Source organism: Aulonocara sp. 'chitande type north' Nkhata Bay, linkage group LG17, assembly GCF_057382095.1.
Source record: "Aulonocara sp. 'chitande type north' Nkhata Bay isolate Kocher_YH1m ecotype deep benthic linkage group LG17, A_spYH_male_GT1.1, whole genome shotgun sequence".
In the NCBI taxonomy this organism is placed as follows: Eukaryota; Metazoa; Chordata; class Actinopteri; order Cichliformes; family Cichlidae; genus Aulonocara; species Aulonocara sp. 'chitande type north' Nkhata Bay.
The window spans coordinates 6,528,732-6,554,224 of NC_141360.1; the positions used below are offsets into that span (position 1 = coordinate 6,528,732).

General features: G+C 41.0%; 3 protein-coding genes and 2 long non-coding RNA genes across 13 annotated transcripts in view; 3 read left to right on the forward strand and 2 right to left on the reverse strand.

Moving 5' to 3' along the window:
- Nucleotides 1-6,010, reverse strand: part of dnajc6 (DnaJ (Hsp40) homolog, subfamily C, member 6) — a 37,717-nt gene extending 31,707 nt beyond the window's left edge. For 2 of the 5 annotated variants that reach the window (XM_086269196.1, XM_086269194.1), the window contains exon 1: nucleotides 1,420-5,637. In XM_086269196.1, the coding sequence (XP_086125322.1) occupies nucleotides 1,420-1,618 (199 nt within the window). In that variant the 5' untranslated portion in view covers nucleotides 1,619-5,637. Of the gene's footprint in view, nucleotides 1-1,419; nucleotides 5,638-5,668 lie in introns of those variants that run through there. The other 3 variants (XM_086269197.1, XM_086269195.1, XM_086269198.1) reach the window with 3 other exon arrangements.
- Nucleotides 1,501-14,087, forward strand: LOC147309554 (uncharacterized). 3 transcript variants are annotated; one of them, XR_015125699.1, is made up of 5 exons: nucleotides 1,501-2,031; nucleotides 2,880-3,137; nucleotides 3,418-3,989; nucleotides 8,362-8,433; nucleotides 13,237-14,087. It is a non-coding gene; the product is annotated as an uncharacterized LOC147309554 (long non-coding RNA). The 3 variants fall into 3 exon arrangements; XR_015125697.1 differs by having other exon boundaries at nucleotides 8,362-14,087; XR_015125698.1 differs by lacking the exon at nucleotides 3,418-3,989 and having other exon boundaries at nucleotides 8,362-14,087.
- Nucleotides 8,783-15,976, reverse strand: ak4 (adenylate kinase 4). 2 transcript variants are annotated; one of them, XM_086269200.1, is made up of 6 exons: nucleotides 15,683-15,976; nucleotides 15,453-15,607; nucleotides 14,653-14,772; nucleotides 12,347-12,519; nucleotides 11,455-11,573; nucleotides 8,783-10,867 (listed from the first exon to the last, which is right to left on the reverse strand). In XM_086269200.1, exons 2-6 carry the CDS (start codon nucleotides 15,592-15,594, stop codon nucleotides 10,741-10,743), a joined length of 681 nt encoding a protein of 226 aa, XP_086125326.1. In that variant the 5' UTR covers nucleotides 15,595-15,607; nucleotides 15,683-15,976; the 3' UTR covers nucleotides 8,783-10,740. The 2 variants fall into 2 exon arrangements, with proteins under 2 accessions (XP_086125326.1, XP_086125325.1); XM_086269199.1 differs by having other exon boundaries at nucleotides 15,453-15,975.
- LOC147309556 (uncharacterized) lies at nucleotides 14,506-19,027 on the forward strand. Its single transcript, XR_015125700.1, has 2 exons — nucleotides 14,506-17,022; nucleotides 17,663-19,027. It is a non-coding gene; the product is annotated as an uncharacterized LOC147309556 (long non-coding RNA).
- A 5,950-nt stretch (nucleotides 19,028-24,977) lies between these two features.
- Nucleotides 24,978-25,493, forward strand: part of jak1 (Janus kinase 1) — a 30,928-nt gene continuing 30,412 nt past the window's right edge. The window contains exon 1 of one of the 2 annotated variants that reach the window (XM_086268201.1): nucleotides 24,978-25,250. The gene's annotated coding sequence lies outside the window, so the exon portion shown is untranslated. The remainder of the gene's footprint in view (nucleotides 25,251-25,493) is intronic. The other variant, XM_086268202.1, reaches the window with a different exon arrangement.

A 25,493-nucleotide genomic window follows, 5' to 3' on the forward strand; every position in this document is an offset into this window, starting at 1 on the left:
CCCGCACACCCACCCCATTCCCCACCCACAATCCCCTTTCCTTACCCCTCCTCATCCAGCTTCTTTTGTTTCACACAAATGTTCATCTCTGGAGACTGGCTGACTCCACAGAGTACTGCAGTGTGGTGAACACACATTCTACAAACAGGCCTCACAATCTAGATACGCCTATCAGCCTTATGTTATTTATTTATTTTGCATATGTTTTAATTTTTGTTGTTATTCTGTAATATAGGTATTAATAACTGCGGTGCTAATATTTTTGGACAACTGTGTCGTCATTTCAATTTTTTAAAACTGGAAATTATTTTTAAGTTTGAGTTGGTTGTTCACACTTGACATGTTCAAATTATTACTTGTATACATTTATAAGAGAAGGAAGCCTGATCAGCATTCATATTCACATTCATCACATGACTCTATATAGAGGTCCATAGGATGTTATGCTAATGCTTTGCTATTATTAAAAGTGGCAGAGTGCATGGAAAGAGCCAAATGTCTGGCATGTGACAAAAATTTATATTTGTATCATGAGCCAGGTATTTGGCTCTTATCATGGAGTCTGCTATTTTAGGAATAGTAAGTATGGAAGGAGCACAGGCAACAGAAACTATCCCAAAACTATACCACCCTATAGGACTTATTTTTAAACAAAAAACTGAATCTGTCAAAACCAATGAATTCAAACAGCTGGATTAAATTACAGCACTTTGGTGGATTGGAGTACTAACATCCACGGGGTTTTTGTTTTTCTTATAGATCAGATATGTGGGGCTTATAATCTGCCATCAACAACTACCAGATTAAAACCTAAACAGAGAGGATTTGTGCTTCTACCGCCCCAAACTAAACAAGATTTATCCTCTTAACTGTTGACATATGATATTTCCACTACAGTTGCGGTAGAATTTTGGTCTTAAAGCCCATGTGCAAAGTAAATAAACCATGAAATATGGTCTACGTAGCAGATAGCACCCAAATATAGCAATAAAATTACTTTGCATAGACTTTTCCCGTAATTTTAATAGAAAAAATTTGATAAGTGTTTAAAAAATTCAGAACACATTTTTGGATACAGTAAACATCTGCATCTATAGAAGCCTGTTTGAAGTTGATAGGGACAGATAGGTCATGCAAGAAGAGTGAGGCGTATTTACAAATTCATATATGACATATATGTTTACATCTATTTTACAGTAGCAGCTCAGTACAGTCTCTTAGGTGGGGTCTGGGATTTTAGGATTCCTCTGTAGGCTACTTTCACTTATGTTAGCCATTATGTTGTCCACTGCTACCAAGACAATTACAGGCCGCGGTAACACTCAGTAAAGTCAAAACACCTTCATTAAAGCCCTTTCCGCGTCCACGAAGGCTCCAAACGCCATTCGTAAAGCAGCCGGAGGCGGTAGGGGCTCTTACCTGAGCTGTCCATGGTACTGCAGTCCTCCTCTCTCAGCGGGCCCGCCTTCGGTCCGAGGGTGGCCGCTATGGAGCCTCCAAGTGTGCCGCCGCTGCTCCCTCTGCCGATGCTGAAGCTATCCCCTCCGCTATCGACCAGCTGCAAAGATTCATATCCATCGTAACTGCTCTTTTTCTTGTAGGCCCCCAGCAAGCTCATACCCAAAGGAAACAAAAGAAGGGAAATTAAACACAAAAGAACCCCAGAAGACGTAGAAAGCGACGCCGTCACCGCCGCTGCTGCCCGAGCTGCTACTGCTGCTAGTGCCTCCTCCTCTGCTGCTGCTGCTGGGTGCACCACATGTCCGGGGATGAGAGGGTGGCCGCTCTCCTCTGTTTGTGATAGAAAACCGGGTGGTCTCTCTCTCTCTTTCTCTCTCCCTCTCTCTCTCTCCTCTATTGCGTCCTCCTTTTCTCAGCAGCGCATTCTACTACGACGATTGTGCTACTGCTGTAGTCCCCGACTGAGTACAAGGGAAATCCACCCCAACTCACTCACAGTCGTCCTGCGTTAAAGCTGCACTCACACTCTCTAATAGGCTGGTTGAGACTAGAAGCATTCGTTTAAATCTGGTAAGTAATATCCCAAATCTTTCACTTGTTATATCATTAATGCAAAATATTAGGACAATTGTAAAGAACTGCACTTACTTCCAGTGTTTATGCTGGATTAAATCATATTAAATGTCCCAAAATAGTTCAAAATGCATGTCACGGTATAACAGAGTCCATGTCTTTAAGTGACTTGTTTTGGTCAAAACTAATAAAGAACCCAAAGGTATTAAAATTTACAATAAGACAGCAAAATATGGACTTAAAATGGACTCACATAATCAACAGATGATTTGAACAGTGGCTTCTTTTCTCCCAGTAAATCAGTTCATTTTTTAAGTGATGAAGGGTACAAAACTGTTGGATTTCCACAATCAAATGATGAATTGTGCTTGCAATGACATGTGCATAGTAGAGGCAGAGATTTGAATGGTCTGAGGTGTGTGTGTAGATGAATTATTGATTTAAATGATAATGCTCCCAGTGTTGCAATTGAACACCTGAATTTATTTAGAGCCGCTTTTGTTTGTGTAAATAAGGTCCAGATTAGAAGTCTGGGACCGTAACTGAGAACAGTTTTCATTTGACTCCTGCACTAAAAATGAACAGGGACTCCTGGCTCTGTCAGAATGAATAAGAGCAGGGGCACAATAGTGCCATGCTTTGCCACAAAAAGGAAACTCTTCCTCATAAAGATTTTCTTTTCTTTTTTCATTTTTTCTTTTTTTGGACCAACTTGGATTTTAATAGCCATTAAAATTAGGCAGATTTGTCTCTTAGCTCCAAATTTGTCCGTTTCATTTTTGTGTTATGACCCCAAGTCTGTGTAGGACAAAGCACTGACCAGTGATGGCATGCTTCCTTCCTAGGCCTTGTCCCCTGGCAACAAAAACCATGCATGGTTCTGAAAAGAGGACATGAGCCTGGGAAACCCTTTTAGGAAAACAGACGGGAGCTCAAAGCGCAGCGGGAACGGAATGTCCAAAAGGGAAGAATGATACCCCGGCCATAACCGGATGCAACGTGCTGCTCCTGCATTGTTGCAAAGGAGCTTCCAGTCTAGTTCCGAACCGTGCCTTCCAGTATTTAGCCAGTGATGCCCTGCATGTTGAGCACACAGCAAGCAGGTGCAGTATGAGCTCTTTGCTTTGTCATTACACATGAACTTAAATACATATTTGTAGCATGTAATGTGCTTTAATTCATCTCGTTGTGTTTGTCTTTTTGTCTGTTCTGTATTCAGATCTGTATTTTATAATATATAATATAATCTGTAAAAAAGTTTTCTGGCTTTTTTAAAAAAAAACTCACTTAAATTCAAATTTTAAACTGATTATATGTGTGTGTGTGTGTGTGTGTGTGTGTGTGTGTGTGTGTGTGTGTGTGTGTGTGTGTGTACATGTTTAGACACCTTTGTGAGGACAGACAAATGACATGCTACTATATTTGTGGGGACCAACATGGGGACTAAATGTCCGTTCCCACGATTTTGAAGGCATTTTTCAGACTCTAAATTTGGTTTTAATGTCAAGGTTACAATTAGGCAAAAAATTATGACCACCTCCCTAATAGTATGTTGGTCCCCCTTTCCTGCCAAAACAGCCCTGACCCGTTGACTCCACTAGACCGCTGAAGGTGTGGTATCTGGCTCCCAGATGTTAGCAACAGATCCTTTAAGCCCAATAAATGGTAAATGGTAAATGGCCTGTATTTATATAGCGCTTTACTAGTCCCTAAGGACCCCAAAGCGCTTTACATATCCAGTCATCCACCCATTCACACAATAAGTTGTGACAAGGGGCTTCCATTGATTGAACTTGTTTGTCCAGCACATCCCAAAGATGCTCGACTGGATTGAGATCTGGGGAATTTGGAGGCCAACTCAACACCTCAAACTCCTCAAACCATTCCTGAGATATTTTTTACTTTGTGGGAAGGCCTTCTTCCCATAGTGCATCCTGGTGCCAGGTGTTCCCCAGGTAAGCAGCAAGCACAAACCCAGCCATCTACATGATGTAATAGAAAATATGATTCATAAGACCAGACCACTTTCTTCCATTTCTCTGTGGTCCAGTTCTGTGTCCATTGTACAGTGACGTACAGGGGTCAGCATGGGTACCCTGATTGGTCTGCAGCTATGCAGCCCCTTACGCAACAAACTGTGATGCACTGAGTACTCTGACACTAAAGTGAGCTACAGTAGCTCATCTATTGAATACATGGGCCAACCTTTTTGCTGTGACGTGACAGTGCTAACCACCGCACCACCATACACCTCTTATATTGTTTTCCATTAAATTTTAAATGACATGGGAGAAGCCGCTATTATGACCTTCTGGGAATTCATTTCTATTTCCACTGTACTGCTATATGGCAACTGCTGTAACGTGAAAAGAAGCTGTATCACAGTTTATAATGGTTTTACCATTACCCTCAAAGGTAGTTTGAAGATTAATCATTATCCCTATAACAGTTAAAGCAGAATCCAGGAATCTGCTGCATCAGCTGCACGACTCTGCTGATAAATCAGGTAGCAGACCTGAATCAACTGCTGAGCCGCTGTTGCATCAGTTCTTACATGTCTGAGTAAATATTGTCGCTGCTGGAGTGTGCATTGCTGTAGCTTTCATCAGCACTGTCATGAAAATCTACAGAATGATGCTGCCTGTTTATCTGACTTTCTCTTCACTTAATCATAAAAAGCCTTAAAGCCCTTGTGCATACAATTTATACTGAGCCATAATGAAACCATTTACGCCTATTTGCATTAAACAAGTCCTCTAAATCCTGAGGGGTGACTATAACATCCTGGTGCGAAAGGTGAAGCAGTGGTTAAACATCAATCCACGCCAAGTCCTGTAATCCGCTCACGTGGTGTGCATGACGTTTGGTGATGTAAAGGTACGCTATTGGATCAAAACAGAGGAGCCTTCCTCTCAACAAGAGCGAGCCCTCGGTGATAAATATGGTGCATGTGATGGAAAATACATAGCACCCTTTCCTCCTACAGCATTATTTAACATCGGTGCTCTGTTTCTTGAAATTTGTCCTGCGAGACTGAATTGAGGACGGGACATACAGGATGTGCTTTTAACTGATTTCCTGAAATGCAGTTATGGTCGAAATCACCTGCCAATAGAAAAATCTAAATACTACTAAAAAAGAAAAGTGCCAGTCCTCGTGACGTGAGCCAGTCACCTCAGGTCGATGCCACTACGAGCAAAGTAACAATAGCTGTGATTTTCTTGCAGAAGGGACACGATGTCTTATATGCAAAGGGGGGAGGGAAAAATCGTTGCCCCTGACAGAAATAACCCAAATGATGTCATTCATCCTAATCGTGAGCGCATCTTGCAAAATATAGGCCAACTGCACAGAAACAAGTGTATTTTAATTTGTTTAACTCTAATCAATCCTTCTCTTATGCTAACTGGGAGGAAACATTTCTCCTTGGAAGCGAAATCTGTCCACCGAGCAGGGATGAACTGTCAGGGAAGTGGCCACAATCTCCGGAGGTAGATATTATGTAACATCCACACACGGATCGTGATGCTCTCCGCTTCTCTTCCTGCTTTGAGGCAGAGCCCGAGACGATAAATTGTAATTCTCATAAACTCAATCAAAGAGTGCGAATAGAAAATCCAGCGGATGACTTTACCTTTCTGAGCGCCTTCTACCATCCTCCCGGGAGCGCCGTCTTGTGCCGAGGTGGTGATGCGCTTTGCGCTCTGCTCACAGACACCGACCTTTGATTTGTCATTCGCTGCCAGTCAAAGGTCAGTGCGTTAAAAACGCCCCGTGAGACCTGCTGTCATGTAACAACTCCCCGGTAACTCCAGGTTAACCCGTAAAAAATGACAGAAACAACAGGAGGCTACGGCATCATCATATAATCACATTTTGGAACATGATCAACAAACAAAGTCCCGCGATGGCGATTGGTAGATCTGTAGAAGATGTGGATGAGTTAAAGACGAGGCGGTGGTGGGAGCGTGGATGTTCGTGAATTTGTACAGTAGAAACTGCGCCGCTCAGCGCAACCTGCCTGAACTGAAGGGGGAAAACCCGGAGTGGACTGCACGGAGAAGCGAAGGGCAAGGACAATGTTTCCGTACCACACAAAGATGCGTTCAATAATTGTAAAAATCTGCATAATTCATAAATTCATAAAGCAGATTAAAAAAAACAAACAAAAAAACCCCGCAATAGTCACGAGTCAGCTAAACGACACTAAAATGCAAGACATGCTTCAGATTTGGCACACATTGCAATCAGTGGCGGCCCTAGCCTGTTTGGCGCCCTGGGTGAACACACCCTCTGGCGCCCCCTCCCCTCCCCCACCACCACACTCTCTCTCTCTCTCTCTCTCTCTCTCACACACACACACACACACACACACACACACACACACATTAAGGATTGTCCATTGACATAAAATTGGTGTCGGAACCATACTGAATTTCACCAGAGAAACATACACACACACATATGAAGAGAGAGAGAGAGGCATAGTATGCAAACGGCTACCAAACAGCCATCATAATTTGTCATACAATGAGAACAGAACAAATCAACAATTGACAATGACTAATTAATATTAAAATCTGTAACATAATGTATTGTTTGTGTTAGGATGCCTGGGTCGTTGACCCAGGGTTTTTGAGTTTACGATATTATTTATACTGTCTAGTTTTTGGTTTCTTTGAGTTCTGTCTTATGGCTTATGTCTCTGTCTTCTTTAGTTGCTCTGTCTCCCCTATCACCTGCATCCCCTTGTCTAGTTCGCGTCTATGTGTATCTTAAGTTCCTATATCCCCTTGTTCAGTCAGTGTTTGTCTGCCCTGTTCACACGTCTGTTCCCTTTGTAGTGCCTGCATATGAGTCTGTGTCTTTGTTCAGTCTGTGTTATGTGTTTCCTGTTTTACTTTGAAAGTCCATGTCTGATGTTAATGTGTCGGGTTTTGCTTCCTCTTGTCTCGTTAGGCCTGATTTGCCCCAGCTGTTTCCCTCCTGTTACCCATTCCCTGATTGCTCCCTCTGTGTATTTAAGCCCAGTGTTTCTCTGTGTCTGTGTCGCGATCTACCGTTTTCTTAGCTGTGTGTTCTGTCATTTCTCTAGTTTAAGTTTGTTTTGAGTTTTTTTTTAATTTTGTTATATTTTGAGTATTAAATTAAAGCCTTTTTTGAGTTCACGTCTGTCTCCGGAGTCTGCACCTTGGGTCCTATTCCTGCCTGCACACAGCCACACCTAACAGTTTGGAGTTTAGTCTGTTACTGTTGCTATTTTAACCATTTCTTCTTGGAGCAACTGTAACCCACATAATTTCTTTAGGCATTAATAAAGTATTCTGATTCTGATTGTTTCAGGATGACCTGCCATTATCCAATGACACATTTGCTTACCTGCATCTTCTCCTCCTCTTCTTTTCTATTTTTTCTAAACTGAGCACCTGATGGCTTTCAACTTTTCTTGTCCATCTTCCAGTGGTTTTAATTTTGCACTCCAGTATGAACACAAATCCCCCACATCGAGGATCACCACAACATAACCTAGCACACCTACACCTTAGTTCACAGATTCACTTTGTCTAAGGTTTATTTCTGGGATTTCACACAACCCAGGATTCAGATCATGAATACATAATGGGCTTGGATTTACATCATTATGAATGAAATGTGCTCTATTTGGAAGCAGCAGGGCCCCTCCCCTTTCGACGGGCTGTGTGTGAGACTTTAAATCATCAAACTGTAAAATATAAATTTTAAATTGTTATTGATCCCTTTATCCCTGGTCCTAAAGTGCATATTTATTTTCTTACTCTTCTTATATATATTGTTTGTTTACTTGCACTGCTGTAACTGGAGCCTCGTCGTCTCGTCTCTATATTCTGTACTGTAGCGGAGTTGACAATAAAGTTTTACTTTGACTTCAGCAGCGAGCAGGCGCACCGAGGGCTCTCGCGCTCACTTTTCGCGTACAGAATTTCGAAAAAACATCGGTGCAAATTATAAGTCTGTATCATAATGTCTGGTGTTTTCGTGTTTGTTGGTTTGTTTTTATTTTGCGAGTTGGTTATTGGATGCTGCTCCAGCCAGCCAGAGAATCCCCCGCCGCCCCGCCCTCTCCTCCCTCCTCCCAAGCAGCAGGCGCGCCCTTACTCCCAGCAAATGGGCGATAGAAAACCGATCAGTGCCTATGCCATTCCCAATATACGCTGGCATGACGTCGGGGCAGCATGAATACGAGCAATTTTTATTTTATTTTTTTTTGCCGATGCCCGTGATGCCGCCCTGGGCAACAATAATAATAATAATAATAATAATCCTCGTGTTTGGTTTGGTTTGTTGCAGGTGAGAACATTGTTCATCATCCAAATCTGAATCAGGTGTTCACAGTCGACCCTGCTGCGCCTCCCGTCGAAGGTAAACACAGCAGATGAGACGGTAATCCGCGACAGTGGAGAAGGCCAAGCTCTAATTCACGTGGGGTTGATTCACAGATCAGAGGGGATTAGACACGATAGGAGGACAGAGATAGTATTCCTAAGCATGCTCGTGTGGTTTCAGTGTGTGTTAGCGTTGGTCTTTTAAATATGCCCTGCAGCTGGCACACATTTAGATTTTGGCGTTTTGCTTTCCTCAGAGGATTTGAGAGATACAAGATTCACACATTTATATTTTCTAGAAAGAAAGACAGACAAGAAGGAAGAGACACTACCACAGTATAGACAGAAGCGTGCACTGTATTTAAGTCCTAGGAGTAGCTATTGCATAAGTTGTTGTGGTCACACAGCCCTCTTTATTAAGTAGAGAAACAGTTTAAAGAACGCACTGTACACACAAGGTGTGTGTTTGTACACCCATTATTGTCATTCATTTAATTATCTCCTAGGTCTGTTACACAATATTGCATGAGCTTAAGAAACGTATCTAGTTGTGCACAAGTGCATGTTGCCAAGCAAGTACTGGCTTAATCGCAGAGAAAAACAATGAAAGCTGACTGAATGAATGAAAGCTGGAAAAACAGATTTAACATGCCTAACATGTTTTGACAACACTTTATGAACACAGGGCAAAAACCCATTGCCACATCCATTCATTTAAGAAGCATTCAGTCCTACACAGCACAATCTAAACCCACTTCCCTCTAAGAGTCTGGATTTGTCCTACATTAGCAAACATGTATCAATTTATTTTGCTCCTTCCCCAGGCTCTGTTGCACTCTCATGTTTACTTCCTCTTTGGTCTTCTGGTTACAATATGAGAGTCAACTCATAATACTTTTAAATCAAATGTACAACATACCCATACAATCAAAACACAGATAATGGAAGAAAAAAAATTACAAACCTGGGATGTAAAACAAAGAGAAGCTCATGGGAAATGTGCTGCAGTGAATAAAACAGGTGCTAATTTACATACAAGTTTTTAAAATGGTTGGACAGCACTAACAGAGCTACATCAAATATTTTAGAAACATATTTGATGATGGATGTGTTTTAGTTATTAGTGTGGCTAAATTACTGTCTTAGTCATCATTTCATAAGCTATTCTGTTTTGTGAATAATCACTGCGACTTTCAAACAATCACATGAAACAAAAAAAGCTACAAAGCAAAGTCTGCAAAGACCTACTATATTTTGTTCACCCTGCAGCACTGATTTATACATTCAAACAATCCAGACATGAGAACATCTTTGCATCTATGACCATATCAGAATCACAAAAGTATTTAGCTGAACAATCACTGCAAAATCATTGCAGCATACCAAAAATATCACATTTTGGTGATCAGAATCTCAAGGCAACCTTATGGCATGTTTTAAGGAATGTAACAATACTGAAGGCACTGATCTTCATCCCAGTGCCGCTGAGTCACTGTACAGGATTCTTGTACAAGTCCAAAGATGACTGCAGACCAAAGTTAACAGCATTTCAGCAAAAAAGATTAGCAGTTTGTTACAGCTTGCACTGTCTGTGTAACTGATGGCTATAGTGTACAATCACAAATACATTTAAATAAAAAACAGTTCTGTATGTAACAGATGACTTTGCATGTAGCACACAGGCTTTAACAGGTTTCTAGTGTATAAGAAAAAAAATGACTCAAATGATGTTTTCATATAAGGGGCGATGATGAACTTTACTATTGCTCAGTTAAAGCAATGGCATGAGAATATTTACTCTTCGTGTGTGTTTTCTAGGCAATAATGTGGTGATATTTTATGTTGTGATTTATATTTAAAAAACTGTAAGTGTTTTTAATCATGTGAGTATTATTTTCCCCCATCGTTTTTTGGTTTTACTATAAAAAAAATCAGACATTAGTGTTTACTTTTTGCATATTGGCTCATTCAGTGGTTGGACCGGAGCAACTGAAGATCAAAATTCATGTGTGATAAACTGATTAATGAAAGTGTTGTGCAGAATTTGGATGTTTAAGCATTTTGGTTTTTAGCACACTTGAACGATCTTGAATGTTTTACTGTCAGGATTCTGAATCTGAATTTGTCACAATCTTCATTCTATAAGTCTTTGAAAATTGTCATACAATCTTTCATTTGGAAAACTGGACAGTCAATGAGAAACATGTGTGTCAGTGACCTGGTCCATTGTTCTAAAGTTCACTCTTAATAGCCAAACCGAAAGCTGACACCAGGCCAGTACATAAAGGCACCACTGCACTTCTTCCCCCCCTTCCCCTTGGTTTTTTGTTCATTCGGGGTAGACTCATGGTGTCTGAGCTTGGCAGGTATCTGATGGCTGTGTGTGCATCTTGGTGCTGAGGAGAGAATTGATATAAGGCCAAATCCGGTCTGTCTCTGTACCGGAAAATGAGTGCAGGATTCCTTGTGACCTGAGTGAAGAAATAGGAGAACTAATGAGAGGAAAAGCGGGTTGTGGGTACAGTTCTTACATTATCTGGAGGCTGTACCACAAAATGGACAATTTAGAACAGATGCATCAAGTGTATTGACTTTTCTATTAGCTTATTTCCTACACTCCCCACATTTCAACTGAACTGACAATAATTTGAGAGTTGGCCATGTCATGCTAACTGTGACTAATGCAAACTTGACAATGCAGAGATGAAGTAGGGTAATAAGAAGTCACTTATTTCTAGCTCTGTGACCAAACATTCACACACATGCAACTGTAATCTCCAAAAGTTGATTCTGTTCATCTGGACGTAGCGTTTTTAGTGGGAGAAACGTTTCAAGATGTCCAGATGAACAGAATCAACTTTTGGAGATTTACATACCTGGATGATTGAGCATGCATCAAGACATACATGTAATGTTCAAACCCAAGCTGTATTACTTGTATTAAATTATCATACTTTATATTTCCTCTAGAAGCTATTTAAATATGACTATGATTAAACAAATGTCAAAAATAACAAAATATAAAGTAAGATCAAATGAAGTGCAAGTATTTACTGACTTGTACAAATCAATTACGGGTTTTGCCACATCTTTGTAATGTCTCAGTCTGGCCATCAGAGCCTGCGGCTTGTCGTCATCGTGCTGAATCAGTGGCTCTCCTGTGATGTCATCCTTACCCTGAAGAAGGCAATGCAAGGTTACAACAACGCAGCAAAGGCAAACACAACACAAATCAGTGAAATGACATTTGCAAATGGGATTGAAGCACAGTACAATGCACTAATTAGCAAACAACAGTGCATTTGCCTCCGCATGCTGCATTACGTCCACAATATGCAGTCAACATGATACCCATATATTGATCTTAAGGAGCTTACTTTCAGGAATATTATAGTCGACATAAGATAAAAGTATGGCAATCTGATTCCATTGTAATTAGTTCATGCTTACATGCAGTTGTTTTAAGAACATTTTAACCATAAGAAATACTCCGTAAAAACAACAATATCATATTTGTGAATCGCTAATGTGCACTGGAGTCTTCATATCTTCACGTCACACCACTATGAGTCACACAATGTTAAATATTGCATATTTAAGATAATGATAAGTCAGTTATATATAAGATAAGATAGTTGTAATTATGTGCTAACTGGGACTTTGGAAACTTAAAAAAAAACTAAAGAAAACCAATCACAAAGCTGTGGTGGTGGTGGTGGTGGTGGTGGTGCGGGAGTGTGGCAACAATCATCCCCCTCATCTGGTTTCAGCCTTTCATTTTGGCAGGTTTCCACCCTGTAGAAGAAAGGCACCAAATCCCTAACAGCTTAAAAAAACCCCACAATGACACAAAACCCGTCGGGAAGAAACATCCACACAAAAAATAAAAACCTAAATTCCAAACTATTTCAAACTTTGTGGCTATGCTGCCACTTCCAGGCTGCTGACACCTGCACTCGGGGAGGGTTGAAGCCCATGTTGTAGACTCTGCCGCTGGCTGGATGGATCCAGCGGTCGCTCAGTCTCTCCTTGAGAGTCTCATAGGGGATGTTTAGGCTGATAACCAAGTCTAGCTGATACAAATTGTTGAGGGCCAAAGCCTGTCCGAGTGTGCGGGGGAAACCTAGGCACAGTCAGGGAGAGGGAAGGGAAAACATGAGTCATCGAGTGGTCAACCAGGAAAAACCAATGTTACACACTGAGTTAGCTAAAAGACTAAAAAGTGAATGTGCACTTTTGAAGGCATGATCACAGCTCAGTCAATAGCATGAGTAAGAAACAATGTACACGTGAAATATTCTGTTTTACAGTTTCAGATGCTGTTATTTCCTCTTGCTAATATCACCAGCTGGCAGAAGATGTTTACAGTTTTCCTGTGGAATGGCTTGCAGTCATGATATTATATCAGGATTTTGCACTTGTGAATGAATGGGGTGAAAAAACCCCGAAGCTTTCAGTTACACGGCTTTTATCAAGCACCAGCAGAAATGACAAGCCAGCGCCTTTCATTCATGCTGCCAATGCCTGTGTCTAACTGCTGCACCTCCAATCACTATGCTTTCAAACTTCTGATGTTTGCAGACAACATGACCCTTATTGGGGCCATCTCAGGTGGGGATGAGTCTGCCTACAGGGGGGAACTGACAGTCTGACAGCCTGATGTAGAGACAACAACCTGGAACTAAACGGTGTCAAAGCAGTGGAGACAACTGCGGGCTTCAGGAGGGGCTCAGCCCCTATTTTATGCCATGTTTTTGTTATGACACTTGCACATTAAAAATTTGTTTTGGGTGCTTTGATCTTTATCTGGAAACTTCTTCCTTTCTCTTTTTTTACTCAGAAACCACAAGCCAAGAAACCTACGGAACACAAGGAATCGATACAAAGTTTTTCAAGGACGTACAATGGCAGAAGTCAAATCTACAAATGGATTCTGTATTTCTAGTTCTGTTGGCTATGACAATGCACTTTTTTTACAGTTGACCTTAAATGTTACATTACACAGTGTTCCTGGTTTGTACCTTTCCTCTGTGTCCAAGAACTGACAGTTCTCGAACACTCCTGTTCTTTTGTTTGGTTAATAATGCACCGTTACAACTCTAACCACCAGGGTTAGAGCTGCCATGCCAGAGCCCACAAATGAATCACAGAAAAGCACTAAATCAAAGATTGCAACACAGAAAGAGACACAAAATACTGAAGACATGCCGAAGACTGGGAGTCTATAGTGCATGTATGTAGCTAGGTAAATGAAAGCATGACATGAACTTTGAATGGTAAAAACCAAATATCCAGTTGGCACCAGCAACACAGACTATCAAAGGCATGATAGAGGCATGATCGAGGAAATGCAGGCGTGTGTGTGTGTGTGTGTGTGTGTGTGTGTGTGTGTGTGTGTGTGTGTAACCTTGATTTGCTTTCCCTCTTGCTCAATTATTTGTTTAGTGATCATGCTTCAAGGTTTGAATTGGTTTAACACCCACTAGCTTGTTTCGTCAATGTTTTGCATTTCTCTTGATGGCAGTGGCTAATATTAAACCTTGAAAAAGACACGGTAACCTGCAAAGTCAGCGCGTTATTCATGTAACAAGTTCTTCCAAAAGTATGAATATCCTGTATAAAGACTGCTATTAATGACTGACTGATGAAAAGTATGTGATTATTAGCATATGATTAGAATATCATAAAAAAGTGATCTTTTGGGGGGGGGGGGGGGGGGTGAAAGGTAATGGAACAATGCTATTGCCTGTAAAGGGGAAAGTGTTTTTTACATTTTATTTTACCAGTGAAGCAGGGTACACACACTTGCAAAATCAGTACCTTAAAAGTCTGTGAAGGTTCTTCATCCAGGTCATCAGACCATAAAACTTTATTACTCACACATGTAGAATAGTGAGGAGAGTATTTTTTTAATCCCCTCAGATTTAAATAAAGCCAAAGCATATGACTCTTTGTGGTTAATTTTTGAAAATGCAGAAGTGTGTCTTTGCTTTCTTTCTTCTTTTTTCTCTCTCTAGCTTTCAGTGTCAGGATTTGAGGGGTGGCACCAAGTGGTGGCCAATCAGATTTGAAAGATAGCTGGCAGTTCCTAACACTGCCATGAGGCTGCATCATGAAAACATCCCTCCCAACCTCACTACAAACAATAAAGACAGAGTAGTGGGGCAGGGTGCTATATGTAAGTGTTAATGAAAAAGTAAAGCAAAGAAAAGAAAGAAGCATTCACTGTAACAAAAAACAACCCAGTTCTTCTTACCATCCAGCAGCCAGCTGTGACCGCTCAGCTGTTCCAGTCTGGGCAGCATCAATCTGGTCATCACATGGTCAGGCACCAGCATGCTTCTCTCTACATAGGTCTTCACCAGCAAGCATGCCTCTGATACACAACAGACAGGTGAAAACAGACAACATGTGTCCGTTTGTGATTCCAGATTCTGAAGTTCTTAAACAAAACAGGACAGGGCTTGTTGTGTCAGTGTGGAGGTTTATTTATTTATTTATTTTCCTGAAACATGGCAGCAAGGTTTTCTTAAGGCACATGTGTTTTTACTTAAGCCCTCCATAGTGAACTAAACCTTATTGTCAGTGTGAGCTTGGCACATGCTGGGAATTAAACTGACTGTGCTTTTGTAGCCACAATGAGGAAGTGCAGAGAGACACATGCACGCAAAAACCAAAAAAAAGAAAGAAAGACAGAAAGAAAGAAACGGTTTTAGGCTGTTTGGAGAAACTGCTGGAGTTAGTGCTCTGGGTGAATTTGACTGAAATCAGATACAGTTGATAGTAACAATAAATGTCTTGCGCGGTGCAGTTTGGATAGAGGGCTAAAAGTTTACAGTGAAACAACTGTGGACACAAACAAATGCGCACAACTTCCTCCTGCAACCTTAGCAGGATTGGTATTTTTGCTATTTTTGCATTCGCGGGAGAAGGGGGGTCGTGAATTTAAGATATGCAGCGAAGAAAATTAAGAGTTGCATCAACTTTTCCCTCTGCGCGCGGTTTCTTCCTGTTTACACCACAGTATTGCCGTTTGGGTTGCTGTGCATATCCTACCTGTTTTTGCCGCTATGCCCTCTCGTAGAAAATGACCACTGGACAGATACTGCAGGCCAAAACTGTGCGCAATCCTCTGGGATATCGTTCCTTTCCCTGATCCCGGTGGACCCATGATAGCAGCTCGGAATAACTTGGCCATATCTTAAAAGCTACTGTGAAAACAAAAATTCTAAGATGCTCAGATGTCACTTCTGCAGGTTGTGCGTCAGAGACAGAGATAGGCTCACCTTTTAATTAAATTCCTCATCAGTTGCAAGCATGAGCAATCAAATAGATCTAAGGTTAGGGCGGTTTAAAAAAAAAAAAAACTCTGCCAATGTAAATTTCAGCCTATCTCTGGAGACTGTGGATCTTTACGCAGACAGAGCCCACTTTCTGCGCACAGTGGGACTATCCTGCTCTCAGACTCGGATCAAGTCGAAACACCCTTTTTTCTTCAGGCTCTCTTATGGATACGTTACGCTACGCCTTCGTCTTTAAGACTAGCGATTTGTCTGCAAATGAATGAGGGAGTCTCCAGAACGCCCTATTTTACTGCGCACATTCATCCAGAAAAAATGCGGATGAGAGAACGTCGCAGGGTAAACTGGTTACTGTAGTTTTCTTTAAATATACAGCCCACAAACATATGTAGACTAATGGGTCACTCTAAGACAGAGAGGGGAAAGTTTACATTAATTTTATTATTATATTTAACAACGGCATAGAAAAGAAATACTGCTGTTCTATCCATCCATCTATCTGCCAATCTATCATAGCCCCGTGTTAAAATAATAATATTTACCTCACGTAGGCGGTACAAATACATCAAAATAAAATAAAATAAAAAAACAAGGAAAAAAGGAAAAAGATTATTTAAAAAATAAAATAATTATTGTCGGTCTTAAAAAAAATAAAAATAAAAAGTGGGTTTATTTGTATTACACAGTTAATTGCTTCGCAGTGGGAAGGTCACTTTAAACCAATGGTGAGAGTTCTGCTTTAAAATCGTGCTCGTTACCCCGCTAATCATTAAAAGTAGTTGGTTATGCTTGGATTTCACCACTTGTTGACAGCATTTTCAGCCGATCGGAGCCTTTACAACGCCGCTTAATTTCTCACGCTTTCGCACTGCTGGCATGAGGCGCAGAAACAAGCAAACGAGACGCCGTCATTCCGCGAAACATTTGCGCACGGGTGGAATCTAGGGAGTACTTGTTGCGAGCCATACGGCGGAGGCAGCGTCCCGGAGCTGTCAAATACTGCGCACAACCTTGAGTCTTCAGTGGAATAACCAGACTAATCCATCAGACCAGCAGCTCAGAAGATTAACCTTTTTTTCCTTCCTTTTAATTTTATTCTATTTTATTATTTTTAATTTTTTAGCTTCGGAAAAGTAGTTTTTGTCCGCGAAACCGGAAACCTGATTTTAAAATCACGATCTTTTTTTCTCTCGCTTTTTTTGTCACATGGCTTTGGAGAATTCAATAACAACAAAAAATGGCGACAATCACGTTGCTCTGTGTGGTCTTGCTGCGTCATTAAAAATATTCATGTAAACACGGGGCGTTAAACAGGGGGATTGCAGGTAAGCGAGCTCGTTGTTCGTCACACGTTAAATGCGAGTTGGATGCAATTAAAAAGAAATGATTATATTTAGATTCCACAGCATGCTGATTGTTTTTGCCCAGAAAAGGGGTGTGTGTGCAACGCTGGGCGTTAACGTTTGGCTGCACAATATTCACTGCGAACGTTGCACTTATGTGTAAATATATATATGTGTGTTTTTGCATCAAGTCGCTTTTTCACGTGCATATTTACGCTAGTGAAAACAAGCGTGCATGTTTGCGTGACCTGACGTAAATAACAGTGTTGTTTCTCTTTGGCCAACTTTTAATTTTTTTCTTCTTTGAGGGGAGAAGGCAACGACAAGCTTCGACAGTGTTTATTCCTCTTTAGTTCGCTTTACTGTCTTTACTCCTGGCCTCCCTGCTGCCTTCACTGTTAGTGGGTTATAAGCCATTCCTCGACTATTTACATTAAGGGTTTACGCAATATGGACGCGCTTTCATCACAGGGAATGTTTTTATAGTCACTACCAACAGCAGACGTCGCTCCGAGCCTGACACCGCTGCTCTGTCTAGTTGTTACACATGTTGCTTTGCTGTCCACGTCTGACACGGCCATTTTTATTTATTTTGTATTTATCTATTTATTTTTGGCTATAGTGCCCCTGTGCAGTGGGGCTAATGGAGTTGTTTACATGAAGTACGGAGGGCGGGCAGACGACGAGGAGGAGGAGCAGCTACGGCCAGCGACGCGACCGGACTGCTCGAGAGGCTTCTCTCGCCGCGCGCGCGGGGGAGGGAGGGGGAAGGGGAGGAACCCGCGAGGAGAATCATAACAAGTCTGACATCACTCGGCCTTGTGCTGGTACGAATAGCCTATGTACAGTAGGCAGTTTGTGTCGAAGAAGTCATGGCGGGAAGGCGGTGAGGGAGTGCAGTGTTGTTGTTTCAAGATGGGAAACGTTAGCTAGCCTTTGTGTGTGGCAAATGGAAACAAAGATGAAAAACCCGAGTGGTTTTGTTTTTTTTATGTGGAACGAGGACTACGACTAACTAAGCGGATCAAACCGCATGCGCAGTCTTGTGCATGATTAATTGCCCCCGCCCCCTTTTCAAGGCAGGTAAAACCCCTGTGAAAAAAAATCGTCTTTCCTTCTTTTCACAGCTTTCCACCGAGGCACCCGTGACTCTCACTGTGCAGCTCTCATACCTGAGCAAGGAAAAAAGGGTGTAGAAACATTATTAGGATATAGCTTAATGCATAGCAGAGTCTGCCTTTTAAAAGCATCGATAAGTGAGGGGCATTAGTTTGATTGTGCAGGTGGTAAAAAACAAAAAAACCTGAATAAACTGACACACTACTGTAGCATCATCTGGCTCTCAGATGGATTTCATACAGAAGACGCCTGGATGAGGAGGATCCTGTGACTGTAACTGTCTGCAACTTTACACATGGTCCAGATATTTGTTTCTCTTAAACATATAGGTTGTTTTGTTTGCTTTTCCCCCCTCCCTCTGTCTGACTTTATTATTTTACCAGTTTTCTCATGTTTAGAGAGCTGAAGACCATTGGTGTAAAGGACACTTTATAAATATCACATGTTGCGTTACATGGTTGTTAGTGTGTAAATGAAAGGTTATTTCAAGTGATTCATTTGTAAGCAAAAGAAATTTGCAAAACTTGCTTTGCATGAGGAGAAAACGAGCTGCAAAAAATGCAAATGGAATGTTATCTTTGCACCTGCTGACCTACAGCAAGGATTTTATTGGTGGATGACAAAGTGGAGTGAAGTCTTGGACTGCTAGATTTGACAGGCTGCCCTGGTTCAGTTATCACAGTGCTGATGCTGTCCCCATCGAAGGTACAGTACTGTGATAACTGAAGGATGGCTGCCAACTTGACACTAGTGCAGTGGTCAAAGTGGCACATTCGGCTAACGAGGCAGAAGAACCAAAGAGAAGGTGGACAAGTGTGGGTATGTAAACGGCATTTGTTGTGATATGCTGAGTAATAAAGTTTGTAAAGGATGTCCAAGTGTCTGTGTGTGTTTTCATTTCCAAAATAACATCCACAGGTTGAATCTAACAGCACATTTGTAACAGTGTTCAGCACTTCAGCAAAAAGCCACAGAGCCAAAATCTGTAGTTTAGGATCGTCCTCGCTGAGTTATTTTCCCCAGCAGTACAATATTTATAATCTATCTCAACTTTTCAAAGGTCAGTAAATATTTAATCTTTATATCTAACAACACAAAAGCAGTTGAGTTCAGATGGATGATTTTGGTTCTTTATAGGTTTTTTATCTCTTGCGTGAGAGCCCACTGAACATTATTATCAAATATTGAAAAGCACGTTAGATAAGAATGCAAGCATCGTTGACCCAAACCAACTTCATTTGTATTTTGTTTAGTTCTTTTATTTTTTAACCATTTGTGGCCCTTGTTCGTCATTGGCAGAATCAGCTCTGTTTTTTCTCATTGTTCTTCTGGGACAAAAGTAAACGTAATCTTTACTTTTGAAGAAAAGAAACATTTACAAAAATCAGAGGGCAGAACCATCCCAGGCATGACGCAGTGAATTCCTTAGAAGCAAACAGACGCATTGTACTTACTTAACACACCCAACACAAATGAATCCTGCAGTTTAGCCTTCTTCTGGAATTCATAAGCACAAACTCAGTTTATGGAGGTTCTCCTAACTATGACCATAAAGGTCTAATAAGCATTTAAAACACTGGAAGCATGAATGCCTCATATTCACCACCTTAAATATGAACGAGCTTTGCATTGCTCGATCATTTGAGAGTGATTAAAAATAACTGCTCAAGTAGAAGAAGCTGTATTTGGTCCCGATCTGGAAACGCTGGTGGCAACTAGTTTCACATTGCTGCCAACAGGGGTCGCTACAGATCCATTATTAGTAGTCGTATTACTAGTATTATTATAGCGCTTTGTGGTGTGGTTGAAGCAGAAGCACACAAATGTTTCTGTGTTGTGTAATCCGTTTGTGAACCCTTATAAAGTAAAGAACTGCTGCTGAATTCCTCTGGACTAAAGCCGGGTTCACTTCTAGTGACTCATGGAGGACGTGAAATGACATGAAAGTGTGGGGTTTTGTTGTTGTTTTGTTTTTGCTCAGTCATCCAGTTTTGCTAATAGAGGGAGACTACTCCTTCCTTCCATTATACTGCGTGAATAACAACACAACGGCTTTGAGCGAGCATCCATTTTAGTACGAACTACCGAGTTGTTGTTTTGGTGACTCAGTTTGCGCACAGTTGCGCTGTAATCTGCGATCTATCGATGCCAGTTCGCTCCAAAAAATGAATCGCACTTCGTTTTTTTTCGGAACGTACTATTTTGAATAATGCAAGCACTGTTTGAGTCATGTCTGATAAACCGCGGGGTCACTCTGCACCTGTCCTTCGTATGTAAAGGGTACATGCTGCCGCTGAAGCTGCGGAAAGCCCCTGAAGAGTCATGATACTTATTTTGTTTTTCTCTCACGTTAACCTCAATCTGCTAAATCCCGCCTCGAGTCGCGTGTTTTTCTCACTCGGAGCTATACGTGCTGCATTGTGGCAAGGCTGTGTTTTGATAACAAAATACGCAACAACGAAAAAACCAAAACAAAAAAAACATTTAAAGTCGCTTTCGAGACGAGGACAGCGTCTTCCCATGACCCTCCACCATGAGGGAATTTCTCCTCATACTTCCTTTAATGTGTGGCAGTAATTGCGCTTGCTTGGATGTGCCGAGGGAATTCCCTCCCCTTCATATGAGCCACATACTTTAAAAAAGACGTCTTTCAGGAGCTTTCCTTTCTCCCTTTGTTGTTGCAGGAAGAAATGCTTTTCTTCTTCTTCTTTCTTCTTTTTATCAACTCTGATCCCCATCTCAGACAGTGTTGCATCAGTAGTTCAGGTAACTCACAGCTGATAACTGCTGCTGTGAAGCCAACTCTCACAGTTTCATTAATGTGAGAGGAAAAGGTCAAGATAAGCCTACTTTGGCTACGCTTTCTGCTGCTGCATTTTTAGCATTCATGTGCACTAGAGCAACATTTGATGTCCTGTAAATGCAATTGCACAGTGACAGTGGCAGAGAAAAGGACATTAAAGAAACTGATGGACATTATGGACAATGCTGGGCATCCTCTGCACACGGCCATAAACAATCAGAAGAGTCTGTTCAGTGACAGGTTGCTTCTCCCCAAGACAAGAACTAACAGACTCCTTTGTCCCACACGCCATCAGACTGTTTAACTCCTCTCTGGAGGGGAGAGGGAGGGGAAACAGGAGGACAAAGGAGGAGGGAACAACTAAGCTGTAGTGCCTCTTCACCTCACTGTACAATACCTTGTGCAATACTTTTTGTAAATAGTCAACAGTGCAATAGACTCAATACTTGAAATGTGCAATTCACTTGTATTTTTATTTTTTATTCCTATTTATTCTATTTATCCCCTTTGTATATTTTATTTATATTTGTCTCTGTATTTATATATGTGTGTGTGTGTGTGTGTGTGTGTGTGTGTGTGTGTGTGTATATATATATATATATAACAGTTCTGTAACTGTAACTTCGGTCGTTGCTGTGCTTTTTTTGGAAGTCGAATTTCCCAGAGGAACCCACCCGAGGGATTAATAAAGTTCTATCTTATCTTATCTCTTATTCTAGCCACACAAGTGGAGCTTTGTGCTGTGAATAAACCATAAAAATATGTCTCCATAGGACAAACTATATCATTACTCGCTTAAACTCTCCTTATAGCTGCAAGTGCATTTCTACATTTGTGTTTGTGAGTTCTAAACCCATTATAAATGCTACACAGAGGGGCTTAAAGTCAGTGTCTGTGTTTACAGGGACACTCGTGACAGTGCAGTTTAAAAATTCTGAAACACATATCAGTATCTGCACACAATCACCCAGCATTGCTGTTTGATCCTTTGTCTGCACTCAGCAGGGAAACTCCATTTTTCTCTGAGCGCTGATATCACCCAGAGACGATGACTCGCTGATTCTTAGCTCTAAGAAGACAGTTAGTCACACATTTCTGCACACTTCCTGGATTCTGTACCTTCCAAGGAAGCCTTTCTCACTAGTTACAATTGTAGGACACATGATTTTAGATGTAAACCATGTTTGAGTTGCTCTTTGTGTAATCACAGAGCTGGTGTACATGCCGGCTGCCAGTCAGATGATTGCAGCTACACCTGAAGGAAAACAGATAAGGGGAAGTGCTTGCAAAGGGAATGAAGTGACATCCATAGCTTGCAGGTATTTCTTTGGTATGGGAATGCACAGACAGAGAGGCCGTGAACAAACCACAATCAAAAGAACACAGCATTCGGCCCCTTGGTGTTAGTTACAAGAAAAAACTGGGATATTAACGCATGCAATATTCTGGAAACACAATCTGAAAATAGCGGTCTAGAAGAAAGTGCCACCTACAGAAAGGCAAAGATTGAATGATAAGCCTCGCCGTCTGTACCACAGCAGTTGGTGAACTTGTACTTTACATAGCTTACTGTACATCTCAGCTTTTCTGCTGAAGTCAGGATGTTCTCCAGTGCTCACATCAAGTTTCAGCTAAAGGTGACTAAACTCAAATATAGCTAATCACAAGCAATGCAGACGAGAAATCTGGCAATATGAGTAGCAGGAGTGATGGAAACTAAGCCTCTGACACATGCACTGAAAGTGGGCTTTACAGTGAAATGAATGAATTCAAGAGATCAGTGATTCTCAGAACGCCAAGCTTTTGGTTTTCTTTTTTCTATTTTCTTTGTTGTTGTTGAGGGATTTAACTCTAAAATGAACACTGAGTGCTCATCATGGACCTTGAATCCAGGACTCAGTGAAGGGGATTGGGGCAGTCTCCTTATTGTGTTCTTAAGGGTTTTTATTATTATTATTATAGTGTCATTTATAGTATTTAAGTTCAGAGTTGAACTGAGAATATTAAGGGGGTATAATAAAGTATTTTTGAGCAAAGTGTCATCAACTGAGTTATGAAATCAAAAACATCAGTGTTGATACACTTCTATTAATTCTCCTCCTCTTTGCCGTCCTCCTCCTCCTCCTCCTCCTCCTTCTTCTTTCAGCTGTTCCTGTAATGGCTGCCACAGCAGATTGTCTGTCTCCATCTTAGCCTTCATCCTTTTATCACACCAACTGTTTGCATGTCCTCCTTCCATGTACATCCACGAATCTTCTCTGTGATGCCCTTTTCTTTAACTCCTGCCTGGCAAATCAATCTTCTCCACACCCCCAAATCATCTCAACCTTGCCTCTCTAACATCCTTATAATGTATTAATTTCTTATCCTGTCCATCCTGCTCACTCTGGGTAAAAATTTTAACATCTTCATCATTGCCACTGCCTCCAATCATTACATCACTGCAGGGTCCCACAACCATCTTGTAAACCTTCCTTTTTTTTCTCTAGCTGCTATCCTTCTTTTTACATATCACCCAACACTCATCTCCACTGGCTTCACCTCTCTTGTGCACTCTGTTCCTTTGAATGAATAAATAAATAAATAAATAAATAAATAAATAAATTTTTATTTATATAGCACCTTTCAAGACAGAATCACAAAGTGCTGCACATAAGATTACAAGTCATAAAAAGATTTAAAAAGAGAAAATAAAACAGGCATAAAATTAACCAAAAGCAGTTTTAAAAAGGTAAGTTTTGAGTTGTTTTTTAAAAACAGCTACTGAGTCCACAGTTCTTAATGCTTGGGGGAGAGAGTTCCACAGTCTAGGGGCCACAGTGGCAAAAGCTCTATCACCCTTAGTCCTCCTCTTAGTGTTTTTTATAGCAAGTAAGCCCTGATCAGATGACCTCAAAGACCTGCTAGGGACATAGGGCTGTAGCAGATCAAAGATGTAGGCAGGTGCAGTCCGTGCACAGCTCTGTAGGTCAAGACCAGGATCTTAAAATCAACTCTAAATTTAACAGGAAGCCAGTGTAACTGAGATAATAACGGTGTCACAATGGTCAACCTCAGTTATTTAATCTTATCCACCTTCACTTACACCACATCATGCATTTTCACTGTTACACCTGTCTCCTTCTCATTCACTACATTTCACAAGTAAATACTTTATGTATTTACTCTGCTTCTATTTGTACTTTAGCGCCATTACGTGCTTTTGTAGTAACTTAGATTTTTGTTTCATTAGAGACCAGTCAGAGTTTTTCGAGAAAAAAACACACTGTTGAATATCAAACCAGCGTTTTGATTGGCCCCTTAAAGGTGTGTCTCAGCTAAATGACCATTTTGGGGAATAATTAGTTAAAAGTCTACCTTATTATTTTTTTTTTAAAAAAGTGTGTGTGTGTGTGTGTGTAGGGGGTGGGCACAGCTTCAGCTAGTTAGCTAGCTAGTTAGTTGTAGGTAGTTCCATCTGCTCTAATTGCTGGAGCACAGCAGTTACAAGTGATGAATAATGCGTTTGAATACTTTAATATAATTCCCAATCTTTCTTTTTTATATAAATCTTTGCTCATTCACTTAACCTATAAGAAGCTTTAAACGCATGGCTTGTAATGGACTAATTTTACAGTGTTGTATTGGTTCTTAGATGGAGAATCTAAATGCGTCTTCCATAGTTGTAAGCGGATAAGAAAGAGGATGAGTGAAAGCTGGGTTTTACTTTTGCATAGTCACTTACATTACTGACATTCCTTGGCATTTTTGCATCGAAGATATTAAATGCAGTTAATAAATACATCAGTTCATTGTTTAATTTTACTTGAGTTTTTTTTTCTTTCTGTATCATCATCACGTCGTTTAAGCTAAATCTGCGGCTGTAAGTAACCCACAATGCTCAGAAAGTGTGAATAACAGTTTAATGTATGTTTATCGCCGCTCAAGGACTTGTGTCGTCATCTCCAGTGAAAGGTCTCACAGCCAATCAGCTGCCGGCTTTTACCGCCAGCCACTGCGTCGTTTTCGGGAAGGGGACGTTTCTTGTCAGGAAGGGTTAGAGCTAGAGTCGAGGAAGGCTGTTTTCTCCACCGCCAGAAAATACGGTATACTAACGGGGGAAAACTGTGGAATTAACTTCGCACCGCTTTTCTTTGGGATATTTATACTTTTTTGGGACGTTTTGGAATTAATATACAACATCTGATACTCACGAAGCTTTTAGAGAAAGCGCACCGACTTGGTCGACGCGTCTAATGTACAAAACGAAACGGAAGTAACTTGCCAGCTGTCTGGCCAAGCTTGGTAGGTGAGTAAATAACCGTTTATTAAATATTTCCGTCGAACACAGAGCACGTCTTCTGGTCTGTTAAACACATCCTGTCGTTTATCATCATTCTCCGATGCTGCCAAGAGTAAAAATGTTGGCGTTGGGCTTTTCTTTGGCAATCTAAGTTAACTTACTAGCTAGCATGCTCACGTTAACCAACGTCAATGCACTTGATAGGAATGGCACCGCCTCCATTGTCCCTGTCACAATACAGGAAGATAG

Bases quoted from the DNA above. Each gene is read 5' to 3' on its own strand.
- ak4 (XM_086269200.1), bottom strand. From the start codon at position 15,594: ATGGCCAAGTTATTCCGAGCTGCTATCATGGGTCCACCGGGATCAGGG. The intron at 12,520-14,652 runs GTAAGAAGAACT...GACTGTGCCTAG, and splicing joins TCACAGCTGGCTGCTGGATG to GTTTCCCCCGCACACTCGGA. The intron at 10,868-11,454 runs GTCAGTAAATAC...TTCTTCACTCAG, and splicing joins CCCGTAATTGATTTGTACAA to GTCACAAGGAATCCTGCACT.